The sequence below is a fragment of the Pristiophorus japonicus genome, chromosome 6 (genome assembly GCF_044704955.1).
Source record: "Pristiophorus japonicus isolate sPriJap1 chromosome 6, sPriJap1.hap1, whole genome shotgun sequence".
Lineage (NCBI taxonomy): Eukaryota > Metazoa > Chordata > Chondrichthyes > Pristiophoridae > Pristiophorus > Pristiophorus japonicus.
This window is the reverse complement of record NC_091982.1, coordinates 32,871,374-32,888,079: the sequence shown is the minus strand read 5'-3', so window position 1 is coordinate 32,888,079 and position 16,706 is coordinate 32,871,374. Positions and strand designations below refer to the sequence as shown.

General features: G+C 43.2%; 1 protein-coding gene across 11 annotated transcripts in view; it reads left to right on the top strand.

Moving 5' to 3' along the window:
- The first annotated feature begins 677 nt into the window (after positions 1-677).
- The window catches only part of LOC139265606 (zinc finger MYM-type protein 3-like), a 133,990-nt gene continuing 117,961 nt past the window's right edge, over positions 678-16,706 (top strand). For 2 of the 11 annotated variants that reach the window (XM_070882739.1, XM_070882729.1), the window contains exon 1: positions 1,676-1,871. In XM_070882739.1, the coding sequence (XP_070738840.1) occupies positions 1,827-1,871 (45 nt within the window). In that variant the 5' untranslated portion in view covers positions 1,676-1,826. The other 9 variants (XM_070882736.1, XM_070882732.1, XM_070882733.1 and 6 more) reach the window with 9 other exon arrangements.

Sequence of the window (16,706 nt, the reverse complement as noted above, 5' to 3'; positions counted from 1 at the left end):
TTTCTCTTTTTCTTAAAGATGTGTTTGTTGCGGATTTACCTTTCTACAGGTGTTGGTACGTTTTTATCAGTGAATGACCGCGCGCTTATTTGTTTATTTTTTTCCAGAGTTCAAGAAACAATGAAATGAAAGCAGGAGCGCGCGGGCTCACTGCATGCGCGGAGTAGAGCGGATTGTTTTTGAATGGTTCCGGTCCTGACTTTGTACCGCCCCCCTGCTTGTCAAACAGGCACATCAAACCGTCTCTTAGCTGTCAATCAAACAATGTATTGCCTCCTCCCTCACCATAGCTGTCAATCAGACACTGTGCCGCCCCTATCTCGCCATAACTGTCAATCAAACACACGCCCCCGCCCCTCCCTCACCGTATCCCTCGAGCACATGGCCCTGCCCCTTCTCAATACCTCCCCATCTCAATCATAATAGCAGTCAATCAAGCAGGGCTCCGCCCCCTCCTCACCATCAAACACCTGGCCCCGCCCCTCCACATAGCCGTCAATAAAATACTATACCGCCTTTTTCTCATCTGAGCTGTCAATCAAACACTGTACCGCCCATTCCCTCTCCATAGCTGTCAATCAACCACTGTACCGCCCCTCCTTCGGCATGGCCGTCGATCAACCACAAACCCCGCCCCTTGCCCCTGTCAATCAGACGGAGCGCCCAGTTTGCAGCGGTAGTTGGAAAGCGAGGTATGTGATCCGAGTGGAACCGCCGACTTCTGGAGCTGGGTGCTGCTGCTGTTGGTGATATTTTTTTTTTGCAGCCGTGGCGCAGGTATTTCTGCACTTTTTGTTATCAATTTTTGTGACAAACGGCCTCCAGGAATGAGCAAATCACTTCTCGGTTTGCGTCACTGATGCGGGTGGCAGTTGAAATGTGGGCCCGGGAGCTGATTGCCCGGCTTGTGTTGTGTGTGTTTAGGTCTGTGTGTGTGTGTGTGGTGTGTGAGGCGCCTCACGCAGGATGGCTGAATGTAATAATGGCGGACTCGCGCAAAAACTGAGGGAACAAAAAAAATCCGCGAGGTGTGCTCCGGTCGGATCGAAAGGCGCGCGGGGGGGCCGCGGGGGGTGGAAATCAGTTTACTGTGTTATTTTTAAATGATCCTGGGGTTTGTGCAACAAATGGCTCCTGTTTGGTACTGGCAATGTATACTAACGTGTATGATGCATTTTGTATGGGTTCCCATAGTTTTTTCGGTGCCGTTTGTTTGGAAGCAGATTTTTTTTTAAAGCAGCAGAGTTGCATTCAAATAAAAAAAAATCCAACCTGCTGGATAGTCAAGGGCATTCGGTGGGAGGCTTTTTATTTGGTATTTTTTAATTCTTCCTTTCCAAACCGTTGTATTGTGAACATTGTCTTTTTTTGTTTTTAAAAATAAAACACAATGTTTTATCTGCTAAATGGTCCAGGAGGACTTTAAAAAAAAAAATTATGTAATAATTGTGTTAAATGTGGGGCGATGGTGGCGGTTGGAGACGTCTCGCCCAGTCAGACGGTAGTTTGGGGAGAGGAGGGGGGAGGTTGGAATTGGTGGGAGAGTGAGCTCGTGTGGAGAGGGAGAGGGAGGAGGGGAGAGTGGTTCAGACGGTCCGTTCCATTGTAGGCGGCAGGCGCGGAATCCGGTCCGGGATTGCGGAGCGGCCCCGGAGCGTCTCGTGAGCCCTGGCGGCTGCTGCATTCCAGGCGGCGGCAGCCAATCACAGCCGCGCCTGTGCAGCGAAGCTTCTCTGCCCAAAGCGTGGGGGGCGCCTGCTGAGTGAGTGCCGCTCGTTTCCCGCAGCAAATAAGCAGCAGCGAGCAACAGCGGAGGGAGGCCGTACATGGAACTGCACAGCCCCAGGAGCAAATGCTGCAGGGTTTGCATTGTTGAGTAAATGCATGAACAAAATGCTTGTTTTTTTTTTAAATCCCTTTTTTTTTGGTCGCCCCCACCATCTTTTAGACGCTAACGTTTGATTGCATATTGTTCTACAGGTGCTGGTTGTTCTCACTTACTTCGCCTTGTTCTTTATGCGTGAGCCCAATGAGTTTGTGGGTGGGGGGTGGGAATTGTAGAGGAGGAAAGCATTGCAGCTAAGCCCAATAGTGCCCTCGTCTCTGACATCTAGTCCAATGAGTATTTTGCAGCGGACGGGAGTCAATCGATAGTGGTTAGGAGCTTTCTTTACTGACTATTTTTTTGGCAAAATAAAACCTGGACACACTACAACTGTGTGGGGAGTGCAAACTGAGATCAACGCAGAGCTTGGACATTCCTGATCAACATGGCTTGGTACCGCATTCTGGGGTGTATTCACCCACAGCTAACCCGAAAAAGAATATTTCGAATGTTGTACTAGATTGGGAGAAATTCTTGTTTCCCATTCTCTGAATTTCTTCACACAAACTTAATATATTGTACAATCTTCATCTCATTATAATGACATTTATTTACTCGGGCACAGACGGGTCGCTTGTTTGTACCATGTTGTGGAATGTGTATTTTGTTTGCCCTAAATTCATGATTTCGCCTTGGGAGGCACAAAATAATTGCTGTCCTTCAGTGCTCTATCTTCTACTGGCTGGTAGAGTGATGGAAGTTGGTGAACTACTTATGCTCTTGACTAGCAATGATGCAGTGGAGCGGTAGAAGGAAGACCGCGATAGAAAATGGTTAGTGTTTCTGATCCATGGTAATGTTCTGATCCACGTTTGTCACAGGCACTGAACCTCAGCCGCGCACCTTAATGTGGCTGGTGTATCCAGATATTTGTGTAGTCTGATGACATTTCCATGTGTGCCCACAACCTATGAATGGAAATCTTACCCCATTGGCAATTATTGTTCGCCTTAAACATTTTGATTGAGGAATATTAGCCTTTACACTAACATTTAAAATTTATTGTGGTACTGCCTGTGCGATATCGCAGGATTGTGCCTTTTTTGGCATAAGAGTAAATTTGTTTTGTATTTTTTAGTTGAGGCATGTTAATATTGGGAAATTGAATACCTTCCTATTTTAATCACACGGAGTCAGCGTCAAGCACACTCAAAAGCATGATTTGACTTCGCTGCAGCCTTGGAAAAGCACCTCGATTACACAAGAATGATACTTTTCACACTAGCCATCCTATTGCATCTTTGGTTGTCAGTTTAGTGGTGTAGGGCTATGGCCACTGAGTTGGATTGAGACTGCCCAAACTCTCTTCACATGGTCTGCTCAATGGATGACGGGTAATATTTGTCTTGTCAGCGTTGGTTGGATTCAGATCTACATCCAAGTCGTAAAAGGCCAGGATGCTGACCCATTCTGCCATGCTGTTCTCTCAAATTGTAAAAAAAATCTATCAGCCCCCACAGTTTAGAGCTGAATTAAGTTGTTTTTGAAGTCAGAAACAGTTTTGTCTACTAATTTTGTTGTTGGAGTTTGAACTTCAGTTGTAATGACTGAGGAATTAATAGGAAAGTAGTCCCAGTCCCTGCAGCTGAATATTAATACTTTTTTTTGTTCTCATGTTGTAGGTATTGCCCATCCCTTCGGGGAATAAGTGATTTTTCATCTTTTGGAACTTGGTTTTGAATCTGGCTCAGACTGATGCGAAGAAAGCAACCTCTTGACTTTTGAAGGCTCTGTGTGAGTTAAGTTTGTGTAGTTTTTGATCTAGTTCTTAATGGGCTTGGGGTAAGAGTAGAGAGAATGTTGTCCACTGTTTAGCTATTTTGTATCTCACCTTGAGAGTGCTTGATGCTGACATTTTGGGGGAGGAATGTCTGAAAAGGAGAAAATATTCAATTTTCCATCACTAATGTTCCTCACTTGGAGCCATGAATGTCAACGGTTCTAAAGCATACGTTTTGCATTGTACTTGGGTTTTAGTTGCACCGTTCATTTTGTTGATGCATGACGAACTTGGAATAATTTTCTGAAAACATGCATCATTTTTAAATCAGATTAGTACTTGGAAAACCAAGCTTCTAAAAGTTAAGATTGCTGCAGCAGTGCATCTCATTCATACACCGCCGGGCTGTAGCACGAGTGGTTGAGGAATGATTCACCCCTGTACCTCCCAGATATGAGTTTCTGAGATTCTCTGTTTCAATTCTTACGGGCTAAATAAAGGTTTGACATTTCCTCAGATGCAGAGAAAATGAAGTCAGTTTCCATGTTGTGTACAGCTAATGATAACAATGACATGGTAGAGATGTTTGGGAGCAGGTTACTTACCTGTTTGTAAGTGATGAGATTTGAGTGCAAGCACATAAAGCTTGTTTATTTGAGGCTGACCAAAAGAAGTTATTTAAAATGTTTGTTGAAAAATAATACCCAGTATGCAGTGGTGTGGCTAATTGCATTGGTATTCATGACCTCAAACTGATTTCACTGTACTAAACAATACTTCTCCCCAAGTTATATGTGAAATGTTCACACTAAGCTGAAGCCATGTTTGAGTCAACAAATTTTGCGGGTGAATAATGTCAGTGAATTTGGAAATAAGGTGATTCCGTTGCTTCTGTTCTCTCTAATGTTGATCAAGTGACTTGAGAATAAATCTAGTCACTTTATCTGATCGTGAGTTCTTGGTTCAGTCCAGTAAGTAAGTAGCTGTCCTTAGTCACTTTCTTTCTGGTGGCTGCTAGTTGGCAAAGATCTGGTTCACCCGGCTGCCTGGGAATTATAAAGCAGAATGTCAAGAGTAGCACAACCATAGTTTAGACTCTGAAATTTGTGATATGATGCCAGTTTATACGGAGTAGGTGGTACAATATTGTAGTTAAGTACAGTATCAGAATTTCAGCAGCAGATAGTACAGCAGCACAAAAGCCTGGAAGGGCAAACACTAAAATTGTACTAGTGGGTGTTTTTCAAAGTACGGAGTGTGAAAGTTCCGAATGCACATCACACTTTACTGAAGTCTTATTGATGGCAATATGAGGAACATAGGAACAGGAGTAGGCCATTCAGCCCCTCTAGCCTGTTCCGGCATTCAGTGAGATCATGGCTGATCTGCAACTTAACGCCATATAACTGCCATTGGCCCATATCCCTCAATACTTTTGGTTGATCTAACATCAAATGTGGTTTTCGGATGAGTTCCAAACTTCTGCAACTCTTCTGGCTCTAATTTTTAGACTATGTCCCCTAGTCCTAGACTCCCCAACCAGTGGAAATAGTTTATCTCTATCTACCCTATCTGTTTGCTTGAATATCTTGAAAACTTAGATCAAATCACCCCTTAACCTTCTAAATTCTCGGGAATACAACCCTGATTTGTACAATCTCTCCTCGTAATTTAACCCTTGGAGTCTAGGTATCATTTTGGTAAACCTATGCCACACTCCCTCTAAGGCCAATGTATCCTTCGTAAGGTGTGGTGCCCAGAACTGCTCATAGTACTCCAGATGTGATCTAACCAGGGCTTTGGATAGCAGCAGCATAACTTCTACCCCCTTGTATTCTAGTCCTCTCGATATAAAGGCCAACATTCCATTTGCCTTTTTGAGTGTTTCCTGTATCTGTTCATGACATTTTAGTGATCTATGTACCTGGGCCCCCAATTTTCTTTGGATCTCCACTATTATTTGCTTTTCACCATTTAGAAAGTACCCTGTTTTATCCTTTTTACGTCCAAAATAGATAACCTCACATTTAAGAACATAAGAAATGGAAGCAGGAGTAGGCGCTACGGCCCTTTGAGCGTGCTCTGCAAATTTTCCTACATTTAGCTGCTAGATTTTCTGAGAAACATTCTACATCTCTGGTGTACTGATTCGGAAAATGAATGGAATTGTCATTCTTGTGCAAACTGGGTCAGACTAACTAGTTTCTTTATTTTTAGCGGATCGAGCTAGATGGAAGTAATGGAGTTTAAAGCTCCCTGAGCTATGTCCCGAGTATTGCCATCACTAAGATGAATTCGTTTGAGAGAGCAGAAGAATTTGATTGTCTTGAAACAGGAAGATCCACATTATAGCTTCAGTAGAGCACAACATAAATGTTTACTTGTATATTAAAGTTGAAACAAAGCTGCCAGTACTGAAGCTATAATGTGGGTCTTAGAGTCTCAAGATCACCAAATTCTTCTGCTTTCCTAACAAATTCATTCGAAGGGAGCTCTAAACTCCAGTGCTCCATCCAAACAACCCCTCTAGCTCTAACCGTTAAAAATAAAGAAACTCATCAGTCTGACCCAGTTTCCACAACGATGGCAAATTTACATAGGATTAAGAATGTGAAAATAGAGCAGCCAGGCCGGATGATCCCCACCTGAGGGGAGATGGGGCAAGTGCTGAGCGAGCCCTTAGTCCGTATTTTTAATAACTCTGCACTCTGGGACAGTTCCCGTCGACTAGAAGAGACTAATGTCCATATCTTTAAAAGAAGTTCACAAGGTGGACCATAGGCCCATTAGTTTGGCATCAGTAATAGGAAAGATGCTTGAGGGAATCATTAGGGATGCAAGATATGATTACTTGGATAGAGAGGGACATATTGGGGACACTTAACATGGCTTCATAAAAAGGTCATGTCTTACAAATTTGATTGTATTTTTTGAAGAAGTCAGCAAGGTGGTGGATGTGGCAAGTCCAGTCGACATTGTCTACTTAGACTGCCGAAAAGCTTTTGACAAGTTACCGCATGAAACTTCTCTATGAAGCCTCTTGTATTAGTGGGTAATATATTGAGCTGGGCCGAGAACAGTCTGAAAGGATGTAGGCAGAAAGTAGTTACAGATGGATTTGGATCTGTTTGGTGCAGAGATCGGTGTTGAGACCGTTGCTCTTTACTATTTTAATTACTGATCAAGATTTAAGTGGTGGTGGTACGATCTGCAAATTTGCAGATGATACCAAGTCTGCGGGTGTAAGGACTAGACAATGTTCTACTGCTTCAGGTGGATCTTGATGTGTTGAGCTCATGACTGGAAAAGTGCAGTGTTGTGCATATAGGCAGGGCAAATGCTCAACATACATACACCCTTCACTGGAAAGCACTAAAGAAGGTGGAGAAAGAAAGGGATCTGTGCGTTGTGTATACATTTCTAAAGGTTCATGGCCAATGTCATAAAGCGATAACTAGGGTGGGGGCGGGGGGGCGCGGCATTCATAAGACAAAGCATACTATTTTGTCCTTTTACAAGACCATGGTCAGGCCTCACTTGGAATACTGCGGCCAGTTTTGGTGGTCTCACATGGGTGATATTGTGGCTTTGGAAAGAGTGCAGATGCTGCTAGACTAATTTCCAGTTGAATGCATTTTAGTTATCATAGGCTAAGAGAGTTGGGACTCCACACTTTAGAGAAGCATTGATCTAGGGGTGATTTTGATCAAGTTTATAAGATGACAAAGGGAATAGATTGTGTTCCAGTTGAAGGTTTGTTCCAATTAAATAGGTTCGTGAGGACCAGGGGAGACAATTTGAAGTTATGTAGGACCAGATCTAGGATAGATGTCAGGATGTGGTTCTTTTCCCAGAGGATAGTGGAGCTCTGGAGCAGGCTGCTGGCTTGTGCGGTGGATGCTGATTTGCCAAGTTCCTTCAAGCAAGAGCTGGACCTGTTCTCCCTGGGATGGAGAACACCTCTCGCAAAAGGTAGGTACTGCAAGGAATTCAGGGCCAGAGTGACCTTGTGGACTAATTTCGATCACCTAGATGGGTCGGAGAGAAATTTCACAGATTTCCCCTATAATTGACTTGTGATCTCGGAGGCAAAAAAACCCATGGCTTTTGGATGAAGTGGCGTGTATTACGATTATTTCGAACAGGCCGGATGGACCAGATGGTCTTGTTCGTATATGTTCAGTGTTGAGTGGTTTGAAATTACATAGCATTTACAGCACAAACAGGCCATTTGGTCCATGCTCATGTTTATGCTCCACCCAAGCCTCCACCAGTTTCTCACCCAATCAGCATATTTCTGATGATACAAAGATTGGAGGAAGGGCAATATGTGAGGAGGACATAAAGAGGCTGCAGGAGGACATAGACAGGCTAAGTGGGCAAGAATTTGGCAGATAGAGTATAATGTTGGACAGTGTGAGGTCATGCACTTTGGCAGAAAAATCAAAGAGCAAGTTATTATTTAAATGGAGAAAGATTGCAAAGTGCTGCAGTACAGTGGGACCTGGGGGTACTTGTGCATGAAACACAAAAGGATAGTATGCAGGTACAGCAAGTGATCAGGAAGGCCAATGGAATCTTGGCCTTTATTGCAAAGGGGATGGAGTATAAAAGCAGGGAAGTCTTGTTACAGCTGTACAGGGTATTGAGGCCACACCGGAATACTGCGTGCAATTTTGATTTCCATATTTATGAAAGAATATACTTGCTGTGGAGGCAGTTTAGAGAAGCTTCACTAGGTTGATCTTGGGGATGAGGGGGTTGATTTATAAGAAAAGGTTGAGTAGGTTGAGCTTCTACTCATTGGAATTTAGAAGAATGAGAGATGATTTCAAAATGTATAAGATTGAGGGGGCTTGACAAGGTGGATACAGAGAGGATGTTTCCACTGGTGGGGGAGACTAGAATTAGAGGGCATGATCTTAGAATAAGGGGCCACCCATTTAAAGCAGAGATGAGGAGAAATTTCTTTGAGGGTTGTGAATCTGGAATTCGCTGCCTCAAAGAGCTGTGGAAGCTGGGACATTAAATAAATTTAAGACAGAAATAGACAGTTTCTTAAACGATAAAGGGTTATGGGGACCGGGCAGGGAAGTGGAGCGGAGTCCATGATCAGATCAGCCGTGATCTTGAATGGCGGAGCAGGCTCGAGGGGCCTTATGGCCTACTCCTGCTCCTGTTTCTTATGTTCTTATGTAACTTCTATTCCTTTCTCCCTCATACTTGTCTAGTTTCCCCTTAAATCCATCTATTCGCCTCAACTACTCCATGTGGTAGATACTCTTCTCTGCAGCCGCGACTTGAGAGTCCTGAAGGCTGTGTTGCCAAGGTTAAGGACATCTCGCGGCTGGAGAAAAACTTGGAGGGGGAGGATTCAGTTGTAGTCCATGTAGAAACCAACGACGTGTAGAACTAAGAATGAGGTTCTGTTTTGAGGGAACTTGTGGAGCTAAGGTCTGAATTAATCAGCAGAACCTCCACGGTAATAATCTCTGGATTAGTACGTGAGCCATATGCAAATTGGCATAGCGACAAGCAGATCAGAGAGTTAAATGTGTGACTCTCAGAGTGGTGTGGAAGGAAGGGGTTTTGATTCATGGGGCAATGGCATCAGTACTGGGGAAAGAGGGAGCTGTTCCGTTGGGAGGGGCTCTCCTTAAACCAGGGTGGGACCAGTGTCCTAGCGAATTGAATAACTAGGGTTGTAGTTAGAGCTTTAAACTAAAAGGGAAGCAGGTGATGGGAAATTTAGTAATCTAAAGAGAAAAGTCAAGGCAATAGAGCAGTGCAGTGAATTGGGTAAAGATGAGCGGTGTGACAGGAATGGACAGAGTCTCAAGTAATAGTGCATCAGCAAAATAAGGTGAAAGTAGGGAATAACGGTAAAAAGTTAAAACTAGAGGCTGTTTACATGACTGCACAAAGCATCTATAACAAGATAAATGAATTAGTGGCGCAAATAGAGATAAGTGGATATGATCGAATAGCTATTAAAGGTATGTTTGCAGGGTTGGGAACTAAATATTCCAGGGTACTTGACATTTTTGAAAAGACAGGCAGACTGGAAAGGTGGTTGGGGAATAGGGCTGATAATTAAGGATGACTTAAGGACAGTAGTGAGAGGATCTTGGCTCAGAAGATCAGGAAGTAGAATGCGTATGGGTGGAGATAAGAAATAACATGGGGTAGAAAATCACAGTGGGGGTAGTTTATAGGCCCCAAAAAGTAGCTATACCATTGGACAGATTACTAATCAAAAAAATAACAGGAGCTTGTAATAAAGGTACTACAATAATCATGGGGGACTTTAATCTTCAGAGACTGGCCAAATCAAATTGGCAACGGTAGTCTGGAGGACGAGTTCATGGAACAATACATCATGCAACCAACCAGGGAACAGGCTATTTGAGATCTTGTATTGTGCAATGAGACAGGGTTAACTCGTAATCTTACAGTAAAGGATCCTTTAAGGAAGAGTGTTCATAATATGATAGAATTTCGCATTCAGTTTTAGTGACATTAAGTCCGAAACTAGAGTCTTGCATCCAAACAAAGCCAATTACATAGGTATAAGGGGCAAATTGGCTAAGGTAGATTGGAAAATTAGATTAAAAGGTATGATGGTAGATAAGCAGTGGCAAATATTTAAAGAAATATTCCAAAACTCTCAACGAATATACATTCCATTGATTCATCCGTGGCTAACTAAAGAAATAAATTAGATTAAAAGAAGAGGGCTTATAATGCAAAGAATAGTAATACGCCTGAGGATTGGGAGAGATTTAGAAACTAGCAAAAGATGACCCAAAAATTGATCAGAAAGGAAGAAATTAGAATGAGAGTAAATAAGCATTGGTCCCTTAGAGGCCTAGACAAGTGAACCATTATATTGAGGAACAAGGAAATGACAGAGACTTTAAACAAATATTTTGTATCTGTCTTCACAGTAGAAGACACAAATAGTATACTAAAAATAGTAGGGATCTAAGAGGCTAATGAGAGTGAGGAACGATCAGTAGAGAAAAACTACGTGAGAAATTAATGGGACTAAAAACCGACAAATCTCCTGGGCCTGATGACCTACATTCCAAGGTTCTAAAAAAGGTCGCTGCAGAGATAGTGGATGCATTGGTTATGATCTTCCAAAATTCCCTAGATTCAGGAACGATCCAAGCGGTTTGGAAGATAGCAAATGTAACCCTGCGATTCAAGAAAGGAGGGAAAGAAAACCGGGAAGTATAGGCCAGTTAGCCTGACATCAGTCATTGGGAAAATCCTGGAATCCATTATTAAGGAAGGACACTTAGAAAATGACATGATTAGGCAGAGTAAACATGGTTTTATGAAAGGGATATCGTGTTTTACAAATTTATTAGACTTTTTTTGAGGATGTAAATGGAAGGGTAGATAAAGGGGAACCAGTGGATATAGTATATTTGGATTTCCAAAAGGCATTCGATAAGGTGTCACAAAAAAGGTTGTTACACAAGATAAAGGTACATGGGTTTGGGTGTTCTATATTAGCATTGAAGAGTATTGGTTAACAGACAGAAAACAGTAGAGATAAACGGATCATTTTCAAGTTGGCAGGCTGTAACTAGTGGGGTGCTGCGAGGATCAGTGCTTGGGCCTCAGCTGTTCACCCAAGTCATGAATATAGATTGTAAAGGGACAGAGTGCAATGTATCCAAGTTTGCTGATGACCAAGCAAGGTGGGAAAGTAAGCTGTGAGGATGACACAAAGATCCTGCAAAGGGATGTAGCCAAGTTAAGTGAGTGGGCATTAAGGTGACAGATGGAGTATAATGTGGGGAAATATGAGGTAGTTCACTTTGGTAGGAATAATAGAAAAACAGAATATTTTGTAAATGTTGAGAAACTATTAAGTGTTGGTGTTCAGAAAGATTTAGGCGCCCCAGTCTGAGAATCAGCATGCAGGTACAGCAAATGATTAGGACGGCAAATGGCATGTTTTCCTTTATTGCTCGAGGGTTGGAGTACAAGAGTTTGGTGAGACAACAGCTGGAGCATTGTGCAGTTTTAGTCTCCTTATCTAAGGAAGGCAGTACTTGCCTTCGAGGAGGTGCAACGGAGGTTTAGTAGATTGATTCCTGGGATGAGATGGTTGTCCTATGAAGATAGATAGATAGAGTAGATTGGGCCTGTGCTCTGGAGTTTAGAAGAATGAGCGATGATCTCATTGAAACATATAAGATTCTGAGGGGGGTTGACAGGGGAGACGCTGAGAGATTGTTTCCCCTGGCTGGAGAGTCTAGAACTATGGGGCATAGTCTCAGGATAAGAGATCGGCCTTCTAAGACTGAGATCAGGAGTAATTTCTTCACTGAGGTTTGCGAATCTTTGGAATTCTCTGCCCCAAAAGGCTGTGGATGCTCAGTCGTTGAAAATATTCAAGGCTGAGATAGATAGATTTTTGGACTCGAGGAATCAAGTGATATGGGGATAGGGCAGGAAAGTGGAATTGAAGTCGAAGATCTCATTGAATGGAGGAGCAGGCTCAAGGGGCTGTATGGCCTGCTCCTAATTCTTATCTTGGGCCCAAGTTTCCACACGATAAAAAACGGGCGCCCCTCCGAGTTGGGCGCCGGTTTTTCGCGCCGAAAACGGCACCGGAAAAAAAACCGCACGATTCTGGAGCGCCCTGCAGCTCCATGTCTGCTTGGCGTGGCGCCCAAGGGGGGCGGAGCCTACACTCGCGCCGATTTTCTGAGTGGGAGGGGGCGGGTACCATTTAAATTAGTTTTTTTTCCTGCCAGCAACGCTGCGCGTGCGCGTTGGAGCGTTCGCGCACGCGCAGTGTGAAGGAAACATTGCCACTCGCCCATTTTTGTAGTTCTTTGTAGCTGTTTAATTTTTGAACATTTTTTAATAAAAGCACATTGCCATCAGCACTGAGGCTTCTTGCAGCAGTGAGAAGGCTGCAGGAAGCCTCAAAGTTGAGGCCGCCGTCCGCCCCCCCCCCCCTCCGCGGGAACAAACGGCTGCCTCCTTTCTCTCTTTTCCCCCCCCCCCCCCCCCCCACCCCGGCAGCATTCTCCCTGGCTGAAGCACTTCACACAGGTAGGAAGAGGGTTTATTTAATCTTTTCTTTGCTTAGAAATTTTTATTCAGGTTGGATTTATTTGTATAAGTATAAATAAGGATTTATTATTGAATTTAATGACTTCCCTTCTCCCCCCCCCCCCCCCCCACCTCGTTCTGGACGCCTAATTTGTAACCTGCGCCTGATTTTTTTAATGTGTAGACAAGGTTTTTTCAGTTTGACAAAAATCTTCACTTGCTCCATTCTAAGTTAGTTTGGAGTACGTTTTCACTGTGGAAACTTTGAAATCAGGCGTCAGTGGCCGGACACTCCCCCTTTTGAAGAAAAAATTCTGTTCCAAAGTGGAACTGTTCTACCTGACTAGAACAGCAGAAAAAAAAATGTGGAGAATTGCGATTTCTAACATCGTCCGTTCTCCACTAGTTGCTCCTAAAAATCAGGCGCAAATCATGTGGAAACTTGGGCCCCTTGTGTGGCAAGTTCAACATTCTAAATAAAGAAGTTTCTCCTGAGTTCCTTATTGGATTCATTAGTGACTCTTGTATTTGTGACACCTAGTTTTGGATTTAATACTCATAGTTTTAACTTTGCTTTTAAAAAAAGCTGCCCAACTAAATGATTTTTTTTGTTGCAAAATTGAAAGGAATAAATGAGAATAGGAACTGCTAGCTTGTCACACTGCTAGCTTGCAGGGAACATTAAGGCGTATTGCAAAAGTTTCGATAGGTATGTAAAGAGAAAAAGGTTAGTAAAGACAAACGTAGGTCCCCTGCAGTCAGAATCAGGGGAAGTCATAACGGGGAACAAAGAAATGGCAGACCAATTGAACAAGTACTTTGGTTCACTATTCACTAAGGAGGACACAAACAACCTTCCGGATATAAAAGGAGTCAGAGGGTCTAGTAAGGAGGAGGAACTGAGGGAAATCTTTATTAGTCGGGAAATTGTGTTGGGGAAATTGATGGGATTGAAGGCCGATAAATCCCCAGGACCTGATGGACTGGATCCCAGAGTACTTAAGGAGGTGGCCTTGGAAATAGCGGATGCATTGACAGTCATTTTCTAACATTCCATTGAGACTGGATCAGTTACTATCGAGTGGAGGGTAGCCAATGTAACCCCACTTTTTAAAAAAGGAGGGAGAGAGAAAGCAGGGAATTATAGACCGGTCAGCCTGACCTCAGTAGTGGGTAAAATGATGGAATCAATTATTAAGGATGTCGTCATAGCGCATTTGGAAAATGGTGACATGATGGGTCCAAGTCAGCATGGATTTGTGAAAGGGAAATCATGCTTGACAAATCTTCTGGAATTTTTTGAGGATGCTTCCAGTAAAGTGGACAAAGGAGAACCAGTTGATGTGGTATATTTGGACTTTCAGAAGGCTTTCGACAAGGTCCCACACAGGAGATTAATGTGCAAAGTTAGAGCACATGGGATTGGGGGTAGTGTGCTGACGTGGATTGAGAACTGGTTGTCAGACAGGAAGCAAAGAGTAGGAGTAAATGGGTACTTTTCAGAATGGCAGGCAGAGACTAGTGGGGTACCGCAGGTTTCTGTGCTGGGGCCCCAGCTGTTTACACTGTACATTAATGATTTAGACGAGGGGATTAAATGTAGTATCTCCAAATTTGCGGGTGGCAGTGTGAGCTGCGAGGAGGATGCTATGAGGTTGCAGAGTGACTTGGATAGGTTAGGTGAGTGGGCAAATGCGTGGCAGATGAAGTATAATGTGGATAAATGTGAGGTTATTCACTTTGGTGGTAAAAACAGAGAGACAGAATATTATCTGAATGGTGACAGATTAGGAAAAGGGGAGGTGCAACGAGACCTGGGTGTCATGGTACATCAGTCACTGAAGGTTGGCATGCAGGTACAGCAGGCGGTTAAGAAAGCAAATGGCATGTTGGCCTTCATAGCGAGGGGATTTGAGTACAGGGGCAGGGAGGTGTTGCTACAGTTGTACAGGGCCTTGGTGAGGCCACACCTGGAGTATTGTGTACAGTTTTGGTCTCCTAACTTGAGGAAGGACATTCTTGCTATTGAGGGAGTGCAGCGAAGATTCACCAGACTGATTCCCGGGATGGTGGGACTGACCTATCAAGAAAGACTGGATCAACTGGGCTTATATTCACTGGAGTTCAGAAGAGTGAGAGGGGACCTCATAGAAACGTTTAAAATTCTGACGGGTTTGGACAGGTTGGATGCAGGAAGAATGTTCCCAATGTTGGGGAAGTCCAGAACCAGGGGTCACAGTCTAAGGATAAGGGGTAAGCCATTTAGGACCGAGATGAGGAGAAACTTCTTCACCCAGAGAGTGGTGAACCTGTGGAATTCTCTACCACAGAAAGCAGTTGAGGCCAATTCACTAAATATATTCAAAAGGGAGTTAGATGAAGTCCTTACTACTCGGGGGATCAAGGGGTATGGCGAGAAAGCAGGAATGGGGTACTGAAGTTTCATGTTCAGCCATGAACTCATTGAATGGCGGTGCAGGCTAGAAGGGCTGAATGGCCTGCTCCTGCATCTATTTTCTATGTTTCTATGTTTCTATCAGTCTGTACAGTTTATGTAGTCTGACTCTTGCCATGGCATCAACTTCCTATTCTAGTCTTGCTGAATTGGGAAGCTGTACATTTCCTTTTTGAATACCTGAGCTGAATAAGCAATTTCAGTTCGATGGGTGTTTAACTGCTCTCAAGTAAAAGTAGTTGCTCTTGAAGATGCAAGGGGAAAATATCATGCTTGGGAATTAAGTTGAATTTGATGCCAAGGCAAATTGTTCAGGTGGCTTTCAACCCCACATCTAACCTATACACGACGACACTTTGTGCCTGAAATGGAAGAGTGTATCTTTCCCAACACAAACATTACAACAGTGACTACACTTCAAAAAGTACTTTATTGGTTGTAAAGCACTTTGAGATGTCCTGAGGTCATGAGACGTGCTATAGAAATGTGTCTTTTTTTTAAACATCTTGTGCTTTCGGGCAAAATCTTAATTTGTGTCTTGTGGCCTAATCTTTGAGAGCTGCTTGAACTTCTGCCAACTTGTCTTTAGAACCCATTTATTTAATACCCAGTGATATTGTTCCTGTCCTTGCTTGATCTCATTCTGGTGCATAACTTTAAGCGTGATGATCGTAACTAGACCTGAAGAATGTTGTTAAATATTTTTAAATTCATCTTTAGTATCTGGATCGGCTATAAATGCTAATGTGTTTCTCACAGCACTCTCTTCTGTGTAATCTCTTCGCATTTGATCAACCTACTCTGTTATTTTTCAGTATTAAAAGCTAACTGATATTCAGTTACAACACCCTTCTTTATACTCCATCTGCCAACATCATGTTGTAATGTGGGAAAATGTGAGGTTATCCATTTTGGCAGCAAAATAGAAAAGCAAATTATAATATAAATGGAGAAAAATTGCAAAGTGCTGCAGTACAGAGGGACCTGGGAGTCCTTGTGCATGAAACACAAAGTTATTATGCAGGCACAGCAAGTAATCATGAGGGCAAATGGAATGTTGGCCTTTATTGCAAGGGGGATAGAGTATAAAAGCAGAGGCATCCTGCTACAACTGTACAGATTATTGGTGAAGCTACACTTAGAGTACTGCATACAGTTTTGGTCTGCATATTTAAAGGAGGATATACTTGCATTGGAGGCTGTTCAGAGAAGGTTCATGAGGTTGATTCTGGAGATGAGGGGGGTTGACTTATGAAGATAGGTTGGGCCTCTACTTATTGGAGTTAAGAGGAATGAGGTGTAATCTTATTGAAACATATAAGATAATGAGGGGGCTCGACAAGGTGGATGCAGAGAGGATATTTCCACTCATAGGGGAAACTAAAACTAGAGGACACAGTCTCAGAATAAGGGCCTGTCCACTTAAAACTGCGATGAGGAGGAATTTCTTTTCTGAGGGTTGGAAATCTATGGAATTGAGCTGTGGAGGCTTGGTTGTTGAATATATTTAGGGCTGAGATGGACAGACTTTTGAGCAATGTGGGGAGCGGGTACGGAAGTGGAGC